The sequence below is a fragment of the Diaphorina citri genome, unplaced genomic scaffold (genome assembly GCF_000475195.1).
Source record: "Diaphorina citri unplaced genomic scaffold, Diaci psyllid genome assembly version 1.1 scaffold365, whole genome shotgun sequence".
Taxonomy (NCBI): domain Eukaryota; kingdom Metazoa; phylum Arthropoda; class Insecta; order Hemiptera; family Psyllidae; genus Diaphorina; species Diaphorina citri.
Window position 1 is genome coordinate 33,013 of NW_007377800.1, and position 16,578 is coordinate 49,590.

General features: G+C 36.4%; 3 protein-coding genes and 1 long non-coding RNA gene across 7 annotated transcripts in view; 1 reads left to right on the top strand and 3 right to left on the bottom strand.

Moving 5' to 3' along the window:
• The window catches only part of LOC103508077 (roquin-1), a 39,551-nt gene extending 30,978 nt beyond the window's left edge, over nucleotides 1–8,573 (bottom strand). Inside the window, exons 1-2 of the mRNA XM_026822786.1 lie at nucleotides 8,562–8,573; nucleotides 7,160–7,333 (exon numbers count right to left, since the gene is read on the bottom strand). Coding sequence (XP_026678587.1) covers nucleotides 7,160–7,333; nucleotides 8,562–8,573 — 186 coding nt within the window. The remainder of the gene's footprint in view (nucleotides 1–7,159; nucleotides 7,334–8,561) is intronic.
• A 1,376-nt stretch (nucleotides 8,574–9,949) lies between these two features.
• LOC113466949 lies at nucleotides 9,950–10,811 on the bottom strand. The gene is made up of 2 exons (XR_003391188.1): nucleotides 10,278–10,811; nucleotides 9,950–10,096 (listed from the first exon to the last, which is right to left on the bottom strand). It is a non-coding gene; the product is annotated as an uncharacterized LOC113466949 (long non-coding RNA).
• A 1,514-nt stretch (nucleotides 10,812–12,325) lies between these two features.
• The window catches only part of LOC103508076 (ribose-phosphate pyrophosphokinase 2), a 39,733-nt gene continuing 35,480 nt past the window's right edge, over nucleotides 12,326–16,578 (top strand). For 3 of the 4 annotated variants that reach the window (XM_017443602.2, XM_026822787.1, XM_017443603.2), the window contains exon 1: nucleotides 12,598–12,731. The gene's annotated coding sequence lies outside the window, so the exon portion shown is untranslated. The other variant, XM_026822788.1, reaches the window with a different exon arrangement.
• LOC113466947 (ubiquitin-conjugating enzyme E2-22 kDa-like) lies at nucleotides 14,476–16,539 on the bottom strand. The gene is made up of 2 exons (XM_026822794.1): nucleotides 16,274–16,539; nucleotides 14,476–15,019 (listed from the first exon to the last, which is right to left on the bottom strand). The coding sequence occupies exons 1-2, from the start codon at nucleotides 16,425–16,427 to the stop codon at nucleotides 14,883–14,885; spliced, it is 291 nt and encodes a 96-aa protein (XP_026678595.1). The 5' UTR covers nucleotides 16,428–16,539; the 3' UTR covers nucleotides 14,476–14,882.

The window sequence follows — 16,578 nt, forward strand, 5'->3', positions numbered from 1 at the left end:
GAAAACAACCTGATCTGTTGACCTCTGCACTCCACTACATAGACAAGATTGGCTGAATCAATTGAATACCTCCATACGACTAGATTGGCTGAATGTGGGCACGGTTGGTCCAGTGGTAACGCGCTTGCTTGCCATGCAGAAGGTCCCGGGTTCGAATCCCACCATCGACAAAAATTTGTACTCGTTTTTCGATTGCAAATATTTCAACGGGTTACTTTCTGGTGTTCTCGTGTTGACCCAGCACCTAAATGCGAAGTATTGTGTCTCTTCTCGCCCATCTGATGAGGGACATACTACGGGATGGGCATGCTACGACACAGGCCACATGCGTCTAATGTAGCAGTTGTTTCATTGCAACGAAATAAAAATGGCGGTGGAACACTCATCTTTAAAAAAAAAAAAAAAAATATATGATGAGCCGCATTTTCCTTTCCGAATTTCCCCTGTTCTGAAGCTCGTTTCTCCTCTTTTGGCGTGATAAGCGCCTCTAGGAAATCTAAGCTGGCGCCCCATCGGAATCAGTTCCGTTTCCAAAAAGTAAATAAGTACAACCATGGTCTTCTAATCTGGTACATTTGAGCAAATTTTAGGTCTAAACGAGTGATGTTTGCGCAAAAGTCGCGTACACACAAAACGATCCGTCGAAAGACCATCAGGTTGGTACACCAAGTAGGGAGACATGTCGAGTGTGTACAGGGCTTACTTCGATCCGTCTACCTGGCTATAAATATAGTATTCTAAAAAAAAACAAGTCCATTTCAGCCAGTTAAATAAGCAGACAGTCATATTGAGACATGCTACAACGCTATAATAGCTCTAAAAATAAACATCATACCTACAATCTACAATCCTACACGTAAAAAACACAAAAATAGGTCAATTACATGACAAGCCAGATCGTTTGGTATCTCAGGTGATAATGATAAGACCGGTTTACCGCCAGACTGCGCTAGTGCAGACCGAGCGGTTATGTAAAATGGAAGTGGACTTCCTAAATACTCCATAGAAAGTGAAACCTATGTGCCTTGCCACGGTTTGATAGGCTATTAGATAATACCAACCAGGCATGGACTCCCCGTGGATATCCCCAGGCATGGAGTTATAGACGGGGTCACAGTTTCGTTTGCGGGCCGAGAATTCCGGAAAGTCAGCGCGCGCGGTTGCCCAGATGGTCGGCCATCCAGTTATGAACCACGCGCAACGCTTTTTAACTTCAGTGATCCATCGCGGACTAGTGCAACGAGTCACTAAAGTTAGTTTCGTTTGCGGGCCGAGAATTCCGGGAAAAGTCAGCGCGCGGTTGCCCAGACGGTCGACCATCCAGTTATGAACCACGCGCAACGCTTTTTAACTTCAGTGATCCATCGCGGACTAGTGCAACGAGTCACTAAAGTTAAGAACCCTTGCGCGTGGTTGGTATCTGGACGGATGAACGTCTGGGACAACACTGCAGGCGCAGAGTCGCAGAATGAACTGCGGTCATTAGAGAATTCGCTATATGTATACCGTGTATACGGTGAGTTTGGATTACCTTTATTCCATTTAGACTTGGACTGATAGGCTCGCTGTAGGTAAACACCTTTAAAAGTGTCCTACCGTATACCTTCCTTCCTAGCTTGAACACCTGAACGTACATACGTACGTACTGTTATTCCTCCAAGTACGCGTACCTACCTACGTAGGTACCTATGAGTAGGTATAACATATGTGTGTGAATGAACAGTAAATAATACAGTCTATATCCACAGGATACGCGTACCTACCTACGTAGGTACCTATGAGTAGGTATAACATATGTGTGTGAATGAACAGTAAATAATACAGTCTATATCCACAGGCAAGATATGATGAGGTAATGTGTTTGTTTGGTAATGATAGGTAGACTACTTGAATTAATCAGACTGCTGTTGGCTTTATGCTTGATTTTGATCTTAACAGTATGTTTTATTGGAACTTGGAATGTGACGTTACCAGTGTAATTGTGGCATATGTCTTAATTTATATTATCTTAATGATCCCTTCGCTTCGGCCTATTTTATTTTATTATTATTATTATTTTTTTTTTAATTTTGGACAAAAAAAAAACAACCTAAGCATCCTGACTCTTATCAGACGGGCGAGGAGAAAATACAACACTTCCCAATTAGATCTACATACCTACTTGGTCACATCAGAAAGAAATTTTTTGACCATGGTGTTCTCCTTCTTCCTACTTCTTCTTGTTCTTATTTTCACGGTTATATCGACCTCTTTGTGTGTGATGTAATGTTCCAAATCATTATACCATTTTCTTTCTCGTCTTCCTCTCCTCTTTCTCTTTTCCCTCCTCCTCTTCTTCTTTATCTCTCCCTCGTCCCTCCTCCCCATCCCATTTCTTTGTGTCAAGTTTTATGAACTCTTACTCTTGTAATTATTTTCCGAGTTTTCCAACAACATGTGGGAAGTCGAGGTTGGTTTTCATGATTTCGGTTGGAATTGGGTCACAACCTTTTTTCTGCGGGGTTATAATTTTCGCAAAATTACTACATGCTGATGCTGTGTGAAATCGAGGCTTTGAAATCATGATGTTCCATGCTATGGCACAGTCTAGACGAAGCGTTGGAGTAATGGACATGCTCGGTATGTAATTCTAGACGAAGCACTGGTGAAGTAGGTGAAGTTGGAAGTAAAGTATACATGAGTGAGAAAAGGAAAGACTGGATGGAGGAATGAACGGGGGATTGAGGCGAAATTCAGAAGGTGTCCCTCTATCAATCGCCCACCAGGGGTGGATGGAGGGACTACTTTATTGAATAATAATAATAGTGCTTATTTATACTACTCGCATAGGACTGAAAAGTCCCTTTACTCCAGCAGTAGGCTACTACTATATATAATAATAATAGTGCTTATTTATACTGCTCGCATAGGACTGATAAGTCCCTTTACTCCAGCGATTTATACTGCTCGCATAGGACTGAAAAGTCCCTTTACTCCAGCAGTAGGCTACTACTATTATTGTGGTCAAATTCTCATATATTTGATAAAATTCCATACCTCGGCTGGGATTGAACCCACGCCCTCCTGTTTACCAGTCGAGCGCCTTGACCACTACACCACTAAAATTCCATACCTCGGCTGGGATTGAACCCACGCCCTCCTGTTTACCAGGCGAGCGCCTTGACCACTACACCACCAGGTTTTGACTCTACATTGAAATGAATTTTAGATGACGTTCACTCCCGACACTTGTACCCACAGTCTCCGAGCATTAGTAGTCAACACGAAAGTATACGAGTAGTATCAGATTTGAATAAATAGATAGAAATAAGTAAAATGAAATTGAAGTTTAATGTGGTAAAAGGTGAAATCATCATAACCACAAGATCCATTACTATTCATTAAACACTAGTGCAGTCTACGCTAAATGCTACTAAACCGCTATTACCACCAATAGCAGATAGGGATGTTGTTGTTAGCGTTGGCGACTACATCTCCGTCTCCAGGCCCAGGAGCTGCGCCACCTCTACAGGATTGGTCCATAAGGCTGTTGGGTCCAGGATGGTTGGAAGGTCTGGACAGTTGAACAGGTGGTGGACGTCGTGAGGTGATCCACTGCACCTGGGACATCGATCAGGCACGCAGCAGATAGGGATGGAAGTGCTTGGTGTGAGAATTTGGCTACTACTACAACATTAAACCACTGTTCGCCTCTGACGTCAAACCTAAAATTAATAAATTTTCAAAGAGAAAAAAACGGATTTATCGTGGGTTGAGTGAAGATTATTCGTAAGTGATATGATAAAATGACAGAGAGTAAGCCTGGGAACCAAAGGTGTAAGATTTGAAGGTTTAGATTTGTAGATGTGACTTGACTCAAAGACGGAATTTTTCAATGGAAATAACATATTTAAAACCTTTTTTACATAGTTATTAATGTTATTATTTCTAAGAATTAAGAACTTTTTTTATTAAACTAGTAGGTATTTAGTTTAACCTTCTATGAAGTACTCTTATCATAGTGCATACCCCCTACCTTAGGTAGATAGCAATTATTTTTAATCTTCTTGGTGTAACTATTGCTCCTTTTGAATTGTATGGTCAATCAACCATAGGTCTTGGTTAGCAGCAGATAGGGATGGAAGTGCTTGGTGTGAGAATTTGGCTACTACTACAACATTAAACCACTGTTCGCCTCTGACGTCAAACCTAAAATTAATAAATTTTCAAAGAGAAAAAAACGGATTTATCGTGGGATGATGAGCCCTTCTCCAAAAAATAACACAAACAGTTTCGATTCTGTAAATGTATAATTTTATTTTTATAATTCAAAACCCAGAAATCCTGAGTGCAAAGATACATGCACCTTTAAAAATGCTGATTTTTTAGGGAGTTTTGGAGGTTTTTTGAATCCATATTTGGAGACTGGCTCACCTATTAAATTATTTGATTCGTCTTTTTTGGTGTTGATTATTGATTTAAAACAATTTACCGTACTAAAACTTTGTATTATGATGTAGTAAAGAACATTTATATCCTTTTTAGCTTTGATATTTTTTTTTTCTTTTTTAATGTAGGTTGTTAAACGAGGCATCTTTAGTATTATTGTGGGTATTGTTCATTAGAGAAAAAATTGTCTTTTGTTTGTTGACGATACTGGGTCATTAGATGATTTTGTTATTTTGCTGTGGGGTATAAAGTCATGGTTTTGTAATAGGACACAGTTCTTCATTTCCTAATCAATTGATCGTTTGATGGACCAACTTCAGTGGTGTACTTAGCACGATGGACTTGGGATGTGAAGGTTGGTGGTTCGAGTCCAAGTCATCACATTATATTTAGCATATTGAATTAATCAAGGAACGATATTTGTGGCGAGCATTCATGCTTAACACGAATAAAATTTCATTTAATTTTGATTTATAAATCTTGGTAGTTAAATCAGTTGTTTTGGTTTTAGATTCTTGAGAAATTGTTTCATTTCCTTTGAGACCCTTGTTCATGGAGAAAGAAGAGTCTATGTATGGAAATGTTTGTGACGAGCATTCATGCTTAACACGAATAAAATTTCATTTAATTTTGATTTATAAATCTTGGTAGTTAAATGAGTTGTTTTGGTTTTAGATTCTTGAGAAATTGTTTCATTTCCTTTGAGACCCTTGTTCATGGAGAAAGAAGAGTCTATGGAAATAATAGTAATAATAATAAGTCGAATTTTTATCGTTGACACAACAAAATAATTATTTCCTATGTGCCCTGGAAATGTCCTTGTTAAAACAATAATATTTTAAATTAAAATGTGCCCTGAAATGTGTGTTAATGTTACCATTACGTGAAAACGAGTCTATGGAAATAATAATAATAATATTGAGTCGAATTTTTATCCTTGACACAACAAAATAATTTTAAAAGGAAAGGTGCCCTGGAAATGTCCTTGTTAAAACAATAATATTTTAAATTAAAATGTGCCCTGAAATGTGTGTTAATGTTACCATTACGTAAAAAATGGTACCATATTTTACGAAAAATTTGGCAGACTGACAGAAATTTTTTATTTTAGTACATGTATAAATTAGTGAATTGGTTTTGGTACGATATTTTTTTAAGAAGCTTTTTGTACAGATTTTTTTACGAAAGAAAATTACAGTAAAAGTATTTTTTTGCGTGTTTTTTTTTGTCCGTAAAGATCATAAGGTGATTTGGGAGTTGTATAGTATTTTTGGAATACATTTTTTTATACGTGTAGAAATATTTGAGGATTTCTTTTTGAGAGAAGAGTTGAGAGAAAAGTGCAGATCTGAATTTAGAGGATTTGATGATTTTTATTTCTTCTTTTTTAAATAAGCAGAAAAAAACGTCGTTCGCCCAAAATCGTAAATTTCAACGTGTGTAAAGTTAAAGTTTGGAAATGCCTTTGGAAACGGCCATGTTTGTTTATGGAAAATGGCCTTTCGTTTTCATTAGAACTTCTCATAGCTCATACGTAGGTATGTATTTTGAATGTCAATCTGCAAAAAATTAGAAAATTTACTTTTTTTTCATCATTTTGATCTTTTCATCAGAATTTTCTAGGCAAGCTTTATAATTTTCACAAGTAGTTAAGAATAAGATAAACTTTAAAAAAAAATGTTTTTTTTTTCTAATGTTAATGGTAAGGGTGACTATGGTACTTTTATATTTTGTGGGACTTTCTTGAAGGATTTGTCCCATGAAACCTGTAATTTTAATGTGATGGTATTTTTTTTCTATAAGATTTTTTGGAAACTAATTATAAATTAATTATTAATTAGTTTTGTTTCTTTTTTTTTATCTCTCCTTTAACTTCTCTTTTGTTTTTCCTACAATTAACGAATGCTTTTATTTTCTCCTTTTTATTATTTTCATGTAGGAAATCAGTTTATTCTACATGTATATGTAGGTAATAATTATAATAGATCATTATTTGACTTGTTGATGTAATTTTGTATTACTGGGTTTTGTGACCCTTCAAATAAATAAATAATATTGCACAACTTGGCTTGTGCAATATTATCAACAGTGTATTTGGCATTTAAAGTGACAACCATCTGTCCATAATGATCCAACACTTAAATAGGTTACATTTGACTCTTTTCACCATAAGGGAAGATTGAATGGACATGCAATAGTACAGGGGGTGGGGATAATATGACACACAAAACTGAATTAAAAAAAAAAAAATGCCATAAGGAAAAAATACAATCCTACATCTAGATATCTGGGTGGTCAAAAGTCAAAAGCAAATTTTTGTGAGCTTATTCTCCAATTTTAGGGTTGTTACCTAGCCGTTTGTACCTAGAACTAAAATATAATATCACTCATATCAGTGATAAGAGCTCATTATCACTAGAAGAGATGCAATTAGAAGGCTTTGATACTTTGTCTTGATATAACACCTGAAGACAGACATATTGCTGTAAGACTTGCACAACTTGTTGGTATGCACTTACTGTTCTGCACACAGTGTGGAAGGGGTTAAAACATGAACTGATTACAAGAGTTGCTGTAAGACTTGCACAACTTGTTGGTATGCACTTACTGTTCTGCACACAGTGTGGAAGGGGTTAAAACATGAACTGATTACAAGACAGATGCAAACTTATGAAATATTGTTGCTTAATCATGCCGTCAATCATGCAAAGGGTTGAAAAATGGACTTTACCTGATCAAATGGACACTGCTTCCGATGAAGATTTGCCAAACAGTGCTTACATATTGTATGCGAGCATCCCAGACTGATTGGACTTCTCGCTAAGTTATCAAACTGATTACAGCAAATAGGACATGACAGGAATTCTGTCCACTGAGGAGCCTGGATACGTACTCGTATACCTTCCTAGTTACGTGAATAATAGGTAAAATGTGTGATCCGTAAAAATCATAGATTCGTACGTATCATAAAAATTGATTAGTAGATAGGCAAGTTAGGTATGTATAGGTACCTACCTAACCCTAAACCTTTATTGCATCATTTGCGTCTTTTATGTACTTAGCTTTCCAGAATACCTACCAACACCTACCTACTTCCCTTAATTATTTTCCTTCCATATTAATAAAATCGTTTGGAATTTTCAACTACCTATGTATATTTTTAAAGTAGATACTTAGGATCAAGACTTACTAGATAGGTAGGTATATTCGGTATGTTGTATTGCGTAGCATGACATAACCTCAACAAGCAAAAGCTTTCTGTGTTTATAACATTGCTACTTACCAAAAATATTGCTATCTAAGCTATCTTTGAGTACCTAAGTTAAATTACGGCAATCTAAGTAGGTGTTATACCTACTTATGATAGGTGAATGGGTATAGGTACTTGGGTACATCTACATACATAGGTAAGTTGCATTATTTTCTAGATGAGAAATGCCGGCATCTTAAACAATGTCCCCCACTCCTAGGTGCATTTTTACCCCCTTATTGGTGCATCCCGTGCATCTATTCTTTACTATTAGGTACGTCTTTTTTTCCCCCCTTGGTGCATTTTACTCATTATAGTAACCTTGTTTATTGCACTCATTCTATAATTTTCCAACAAGAATAAACAAAATAATTATTGCATTTGAAAAAAAAAAAAAAACAATCTCAACGTACGCAAAACACTGCGAAGTGTTGACTTCCCGGGCGGAGAGAAACGAGAAAGCAAAAAGTACAACGTAATAAGAGTTCCAGTGGGGAAGGTCAAGAGGAGTGCAGAGAGAGGAGAAAAATTTCCCCAAAACAAAAACAAAGACACGCCGGGACCTACCTCTCTTTGTTGACGGACTTCCAAATCCCGATATTAAATTTATTGATACCACTGAAACGGAAATCGAAATGAATTTTCTATTTGAAAAGGAATGGAAAAATCACTGTTATTTTCCACATGGGACTTCGTAAAAAAACACGCGGTGCGCCGCTTTTTCTGTTCATAACATCACATGACGTAACGTTGGAAAACACGAGAGAAAACTGCGTTCGGTTTTTAAAAAAAACGGAAAATCAATACCTCTCCTTCTCTTACATACGAGGGGGAAATTTTTCACGTTGCGTCGAAAAGCTCAACAGGGACTTTCATAAATTACCTTGATTATCATAACGAAAAACTGCATAAAAGAGTACGCAAAAAACACCGATTGAATGCAATATTTTTGTTTTTGTTTCGGAATATTCGTTGTTCTGTTATCAAAGAAATCAGCTGATTTGGAATTTGCTTTATCATCGGGAAAATGACGCACATTGCTTTTTCTCGAAAAAATTTCCCTTGGGGGGAGAGAGGCCGTGGTTATGAACAGGGCCATCGTAGGACATCGTCGGACTTTTTGCGTGTAAAGTTGGCGGGAAATTCGAATTTTTGATTTTAAAGTCAAGGTGTTGCAATAGGGAAGTCTTCCCGGAACAAGAGCTTTTACTTCGAGAGAATCCTGCCAGCCTTGAGAAAAGCACCTATCAAAAGTCAGCCTGGGGGATAGCCTAGTCAGCTCGCGGGTTCGATTCCCGCACAGGCAGAAGAGTACCAAAAGTCGCCCGTTTTGTAAGCGCTAAGTCGCGGGTTCGATTCCTGCCCAGGCCGAAAAGTTGAAATTGAAAAGTACCAAAAGTCAGCCTAGTTAGCTTGGAGGGTAGCACGCCTACATTGTAAGCGCTAAGTCGCGGGTTCGATTTCCGCCCGAGCAGAAAAGTACCAAAAGTCAGCCTTGTTAGCTTGGAGAGTAGAGCGCCGCCTGCCTTGTAGGTCGCGGGTTCGATTCCCGCCCGAGCGGACTTTACACCCTCAGTCAAACTCTTTGGCCGATTGGGTATCATGCTTGCATACCTCATCTGAGTTCACGGTTCCTCGAGAGTAGCATCTTTGGACTGAGTAGCGACCAGTGGCGGCATACCGGTGTATTTTTTTTTTTTTTTTTTTTTCTAATAGTGAAGGGGGAAGGTATAATAAAAAACGTAAAAGTAATTAAAAAAAGGAAATGAAACAGTTTAAATTTTATTCTCAATTAATAACATATCATCTTATAGTACAATAAAATAAATAGAAAAAAATCATTATTTTTACTCGAAACTTATTCTGAAAATAATTAATTTTTGTTGACAGGGAATTTTTTTACAAAAATAAATCGAAATCAAAAGCTTAGCGACAATACCTACAAATTATCCTGGGGTCTATTTCACGAATAAGCTTCACTCCTCGCGTTGAAAAAGTCCCACTGTCCGCCAATTTTTTTTCTACGCGAAGTGCAAAGTCCTTCGTGGAATGGGCCTCTAAAGCTCTTTCATGCAGTTCAGGATTTTGAAAATGAAAATACGTAACTAAAAGAGGTGATTTTTACTTTAACTTTATAACAACTAGACTCCATTCCAGTCGCTTTTGTTGACAATTTTTCTTTATCAAGAGTACCTAACGTACCTACATATTCAATTTTCAAATTCCTATTAAAGAACCTTAACCTTTTATCCCATTATCACCTGCAGCATTAACATTTTTACTTTAACTTTATAACAACTAGACTCCATTCCAGTCGCCTTTGTTGACAATTTTTCTTTTTCAAGAGTACCTAACGTACCTACATATTCAATTTTCAAATTCCTATTAAAGAACCTTAACCTTTTATCCCATTATCACCTGCAGCATTATTTTTAAACATTTTTACTTTAAATTTATAATAACTAGACTCCATTCCAGTCACTTTTGTTGACAATTTTTCTTTTTCAAGAGTACCTAACGTACCTACATATTCAAATTTCAAACTCCTATTCTGAAAATAATTAATTTTCAGAACCTTAACCTTTTATCCCATTATCACCTGCAGCATTTCATCAAATAACATGGTCAACTTTCAATTTTCATTTCATTACGTTTTTAAAATTTCATAATTTTAGGTGATGTTAGAAAAGATCAGGTAGGGTTTTAGAAAATATCAGAAAATTATTTGCAACCTATTCGTGAGTAAAAGAAAACTTCATTTTATTATATGGATGCTTAACTCCATACACAAAAAAAGCCCACCCTGAGGCTTAGGTGTAGGAGCTACTACATAGATACTACTATATGGATATTTATAGGACAATATTATGATTTCATGGGGTGAAAATGTCCAATAACATTTTTCAATTTACACATTAAAATACTGTAAGCGGTGTCCATATTGACTCTTGTCACCCATCCCCTTATCACCACACCCACTGTTACTTCACATTAGAATCTAACTTTGAATCAAGTAGGTATAAACAATGTTTATTAAACATACTGAGGCGAAGAAGAAAGCAATACATTTATGAACAATGCAAGGAATATAGAAAAATCTAGATAAATGGTGAATACAAATTTTCACCAAAAATTACATGGATGCTTAACTCCATACACAAAAAAAGCCCACCCTGAGGCTTAGGTGTTGGGGCTACTACATATGTAGATACTACTATATGATATTTATAGGACAATATTGTGATTTCATGGGGTGAAAATGTCCAATAACATTTTTCAATTTACACATTAAAATACTGTAGCGGTGTCCATATTGACTCTTGTAACCCATCCTCTTATCACCACACCCACTGTTACTTCACATTAGAATCTAACTTTGAATCAAGTAGGTATAAACAATGTTTATTAAACATACTGAGGCGAAGAAGAAAGCAATACATTTATGAACAATGCAAGGAATATAGAAAAATCTAGATAAATGGTGAATACAAATTTTACACCACAAATATACATCAATAAAAAATCTCTGATAAAAAGAATCACCTTTGGCCCGATCCTGAAAGCAACCAAGGACTCAGGATATAACGAAATTAAGAAATTTCGAAGAAATTGTAAACAAAAAGACATGAAGAAGTATTGAACGCATGACAACCAAACAAATCATGAAATATACAGAAAAATTAAGGAAAATGATAAAATGAGGTCGATTTTTCACAAAAAAGAGAGAAATTTTGACTTCCGGTGGGCATTTGATCTGGTCGTTTTTTCCCCCAAACAGACATACTGGTCGAAAAGGATTTAAATTTGGAATTTTGAGCATGCTTAACTCGAAAATATTATTAAATCTCAACAAAAAATTTCATCTTATATGTTATACAGGTCGAAAAAGTAAATTTTTACTTTTGTCTGTAAATTGCTAAGAATTTTTTAAGCATCCTTACTCCTTATGCATCAATGTTGCAGCACAAATATGGATAGTGGAACATTATAGATTATAATGTTATAAAAATTTCGTTTGTCTATTTATTGGTATAGGTACCTGTTGCTTGTAGGTACTTAGATCTGGTTTTGTTCTTTTTTTCCCCAGACAAGAAAATGGCTTGTCTGAATTTAATGTTTTTTTTTTTTTTACCTACCTACTTAAAGTACCTAATGCCTATTTAAAATCACCACAAAAAATCCAAGTTTTTTTCTTTTACTTCTGTAATTTAATAATGGCTTCATCAGATTTTCAAACACTTGGCTTGTTCAGACATAGAAATCCCAATACTAAGACAAGTCTCATGAAGTGATAAGAAGAACACATATTCAAATATATTATATGTACATAAAAATAGTAAGTACCCTGTAGCAACTTTAGACAAGAGATAAGGAGTTATTAGGGCACTGCTTAGTGCTTACTAGTAATAAATAATAGGTAGGACTCAAATATTGATGTGCATAAATATTATTCCAATAGGTAAATGGACCATGTTTGTATATGAACACCAGAGACTGCAACCAAAGAAGTTAATGAAACAATACAAGACAAATGAGATTAAACTTTACGCAAAGGAGAAACCAAGATAAAACTAAGAGATAAGGGAGCTATGTAATGTTACATAAAACAGAAAAATAACAAAATAATTTATTAGTATATAATGGAAGTACAGAGAGGTGAAGATTTCATTTTCTTGTAAACAGGTCAATAGTCGACAATTCCGTGTGCAAGGGGAAATATTATTCTAAATAATCTTTGATCCAATTTGTGCTGTATTTTTGTTGTACCTATCATCACTTGGTTAATTACATAAAACACTGTTTGTGATAAATTTGAGTTTACTTAGTTAATTTGATATAAAGGTCGTGATATAAAAATTATGAGTGCACTTTAAACCAATTCTTTAATGTTTATTTTGTCTCTTATCAGGGTATGTATCATCACTTGGTTAATTACATAAAACACTGTTTGTGATAAATTTGAGTTTAGTTCATTTGATATAAAGGTCGTGATATAAAAATTATGAGTGCACTTTAAACCAATTCTTTAATGTTTATTTTGTCTCTTATCAGGGTATGTATTATGTGGTCATTAAGTAAATATTTTAGAAAATGACACACATTTTTTTTTTCTTTTCACTGATGACTGCCCCAAATTTAAAATTTTCTCTGACCCAATTTTCAGTTACTTACTCAAAACATTGATAAAGATATTTTAGAAAATGACACACATTTTTTTTTTCTTTTCACTGATAACTGCCCCAAATTTAAAATTTTCTCTGACCCAATTTTCAGTTACTTACTCAAAATTTAAACAAAACATTGATAAAGTTGAATTCATAGATTTATTGTTTTTATCTCCTGACAAATTTGCCCTATTTACAAAATGACTAAACATCACAAAATCCATTTTCCAATTTGAATGCCACCCTAGTTAGCTTGGGAGGTTGTATTCCTACCTTTTAAGCACTAGGTCATGCAAGACTCATTAGTTATCCTGCTTGTGGCAAACATTATCCTCAACAGATAAATTTCATTCTGCAAATGACCGGCTTCCTTCTATTAGGATGACAAGACTTCTGTTTTTACAGGTAGTACCTACTTGTTACCTCTATGAAACCTTTTTTAAGCTGTTCATGGAACTTACTGATGGAAATTTTTGAATACAATCCTTAACATGGAGGTCAGCTTCATGGATAAAAAACTTTGAGTCACAAGCAAAAAAAAAAAAAAAAAAAAAAAAATGGAAACCTACCACCACACCCCGGGGGCAGGGTTACAGGTAAGTCGTAGGTAATGTTCACCTCTAGACAAGACGCATACAACCAGACCGAATTTGTACGTAGCTCCTAATTTCCTAATAGGTTAAATTTACGCACAGTAAGCAAACAGTTCCACTGCATTTTTTCACGTTGTAGGTACGTGATTACGTGAACGTAGGTAAATAAGGTAAATTTAGGTACGCACAAAAAGGCAAACTATTAGTATTTCACTGCTCTTTTGAACCAAAAGAACGTACGTCACATCTGCTCAGTTTACCTCACGTAAGCAACAAATCAATGAAGTATGTCGGTATCTAGGTACCTAGGTTATTGTTGGTGTATTTACCCATATTATTGGTGTAGGTAGGTATACCTACCTACCTAGAGCTAGACCAGGGTTGTCCAACCTTAGGGCACCCGAGGGCCGCAAGAGACCAAGGTAGAGAGTTGGCGGGCCGCAAAAGATTGAGCAACCTGATTGGCTGAACAGTTTGAAATCAACCAATCAGATTGCTTCATCCAAGAGTGCGTCAGTTTAAACTCAGCTTGTGGACCTGATCATCAAAGTTTTGGGAAGGATATATGTTACTCCCGAAACAAGAAAAGTGAAAGAAATTTACAAAAAACCAATGCCACCACTTTATTGAGCACCTAAAACTACCCCTATTTCACATACTTTTCCTAAGATTTGCCTTCTTTTTGAAACACTTGGATTAAGTTTAAATCTTGGATGAACCAATCTGATTGACTGATTTTAAACGTCTCCTATCCTTCTTTCTGATTTTGTTCTATTCTTCTAATCCTTTTTCTCCTGCTGGTGTTTTTCTCTCTCCTTTGAATGTTGGCTATTAAGCTGACAAAAACCGGTTGGGTGGAAGAGCTCACTAAGTGAGCATATTGCCTGCTGTTTCCTAAGATTTGCCTTCTTTTTGAAACACTTGGATTAAGTTTAAATCTTGGATGAACCAATCTGATTGGCTGATTTTAAACGTCTTCTATCCTTCTTTCTGATTTTGTTCTATTCTTCTAATCCTTTTTCTCCCGCTGATGTTTTTCTCTCTCCTTTGAATGTTGGCTATTAAGCTGACAAAAACCGGTTGGGTGGAAGAGCTCACTAAGTGAGCATATTGCCTGCTATTAAAGCCATTAAAAAGGAAAGTAAAAACTTAGAATGGGTTTCACCAACCTTCCTTTTAGCTCTAACAGTCTATTAGCTTAAGATTAAGAGCCCTGTTAAGCCTATACAAATCAAATGGAACTAACAGGCTGTTGGCTTAACAGTCCTTTTAGAGGCTGAAAAAATATTGGTGAGAACGAGCATTATTAATCAATCAGATTGTTTAATGAGTTTAATCCAAGATTGAAACTTAAAGTTCAAAACTCAGACTGTGGTGTCAACCATTAGTATTCGTGAATCAGGCTATTTATTTCTCCTTGTTTCTCTGACTAAAGGGTCTACCGTGTTAAGTAAAGATGGCTTCTGTGGCGCGCTCCAGCTCCCAGTTATATGTGGACAGAGCTACTCGTGCATCGTGGCTCATGACGCCCATATCTGTGAGTCTCTGGATCTTGCTGTCGAAATCTGGGTTCTTGCTAGGGCCTGGTGGGGAGGCGAGAAAAGATACAAAAGGAGAATATTAGATAAACATTTTTTTATTATATATATAAAAAGATGCAATAAATTGATAGAGGGAACTCTACCAACGGCGGTCTTTATCGTAAAAAAAGAGAGACAAAAATGAAAATGATGCAATGAATAAAGGTGTGGATTGATATGATAGTTCATACAGGGGACTCTAACTCTAACAATGACGGTCTTATCGTTCCGAAATCATCAGACACAGGATAAGAGATAGCCAGCCGTTCCGAGAACGAGCCTTATCTGTTTACGCCGCGGACGGAATTTCGTTCAGAACAGCTAGACTATCACGTCACGTGAGCTCACGTGAGGACAAAGTTTCCCCACAATGTTATTGAAAAAGTTTGAACTACTCGTACGTCTTTCTGACTTCCCATGAGCTCACCTGAATTGACAGTAGTGTGTTTCTACCTTAAGAATAACCAAAATATAAAATCATTTATTGAAAAATTGGTAACTTATAAGGATAAACACAACGCTTGGTATTTTGGTAAAACAACTTAAACCCAATAGGGGAAAATGATAACAGTTCGCTTTTTTTGTTTTACAAGATTCTTTAATCTTGTAAAACTACCATTTTCTCCTATTGATAAAATCACATACCTCCAGCATACACATTGGTCCAATGTCGGGCCGTCAGGGTGAACATCTCGGGGTTTTCCTTGTACTGTTTGGCCACCACTGCGTATGATGCAATGAATAAAGGTGTGGATTGATATGATAGTTGATAGAGGGGACTCTAACTCTAACAATGACGGTCTTATCGTTCCGAAATCATCAGACACGGGATAAGAGATAGCCAGCCGTTCCGAGAACGAGAGCCTTATCTGTTTAGGATAAAGTTCGCCGCGGTCGGAATTTCGTTCAGGACAGCTAGACTAGCACGTCACGTGAGGACAAAGTTTCCCCATAATGTTATTGAAAAACTTTGAGCTAGTCGTACGTCTTTCTGACTCCCTATGAGCTCACCTGAATTGACAGTAGTGTGTTTCTACCTTAAGAATAACCAAAATATAAAATCATTTATTGAAAAAAAATTGGTAACTTTTAAGGATAAACACAACGCTTGGTATTTTGGTAAAACAACTTAAAACCAATAGGGGAAAATGATAACAGTTCGCTTTTTTTGTTTTACAAGACTCTTTAATCTTGTAAAAGTAAAAAAAAAAGCGAACTGTTACCATTTTCTCCTGTTGATAAAATCATATACTATACCTCCAGCATACACATTGGTCCAATGTCGGGCCGTCAGGGTGAACATCTCGGGGTTTTCCTTGTACTGTTTGGCCACCACTGCGTCCTGTGGGTCGTCCGGCTCAGCTGCGGCCATCAGGGCTTGCAACGAGAGGAGGACGGTTCTCAAGGTCATAGCCGCGGCCCATTGGTCTTTCAGAATGTCCAGACAGATGGCCCCCGTTACTGAGGAAATGTTCGGGTGCCAGATTTTGGTGAGAAACTTGACCTGGGGGATAAACAGAGGTTATTATATATTTTTGGAGATAGAAAAAAATCTAGCTTGC

Excerpts from the sequence above, each read along its gene's own strand:
- LOC113466947 (XM_026822794.1), bottom strand. The coding sequence starts at position 16,427 with ATGACCTTGAGAACCGTCCTCCTCTCGTTGCAAGCCCTGATGGCCGCA. Across the intron at positions 15,020-16,273 it reads GACCAATGTGTATGCTGGAG|GCCCTAGCAAGAACCCAGAT; the intron begins GTATAGTATATG and ends CCTCCCCACCAG.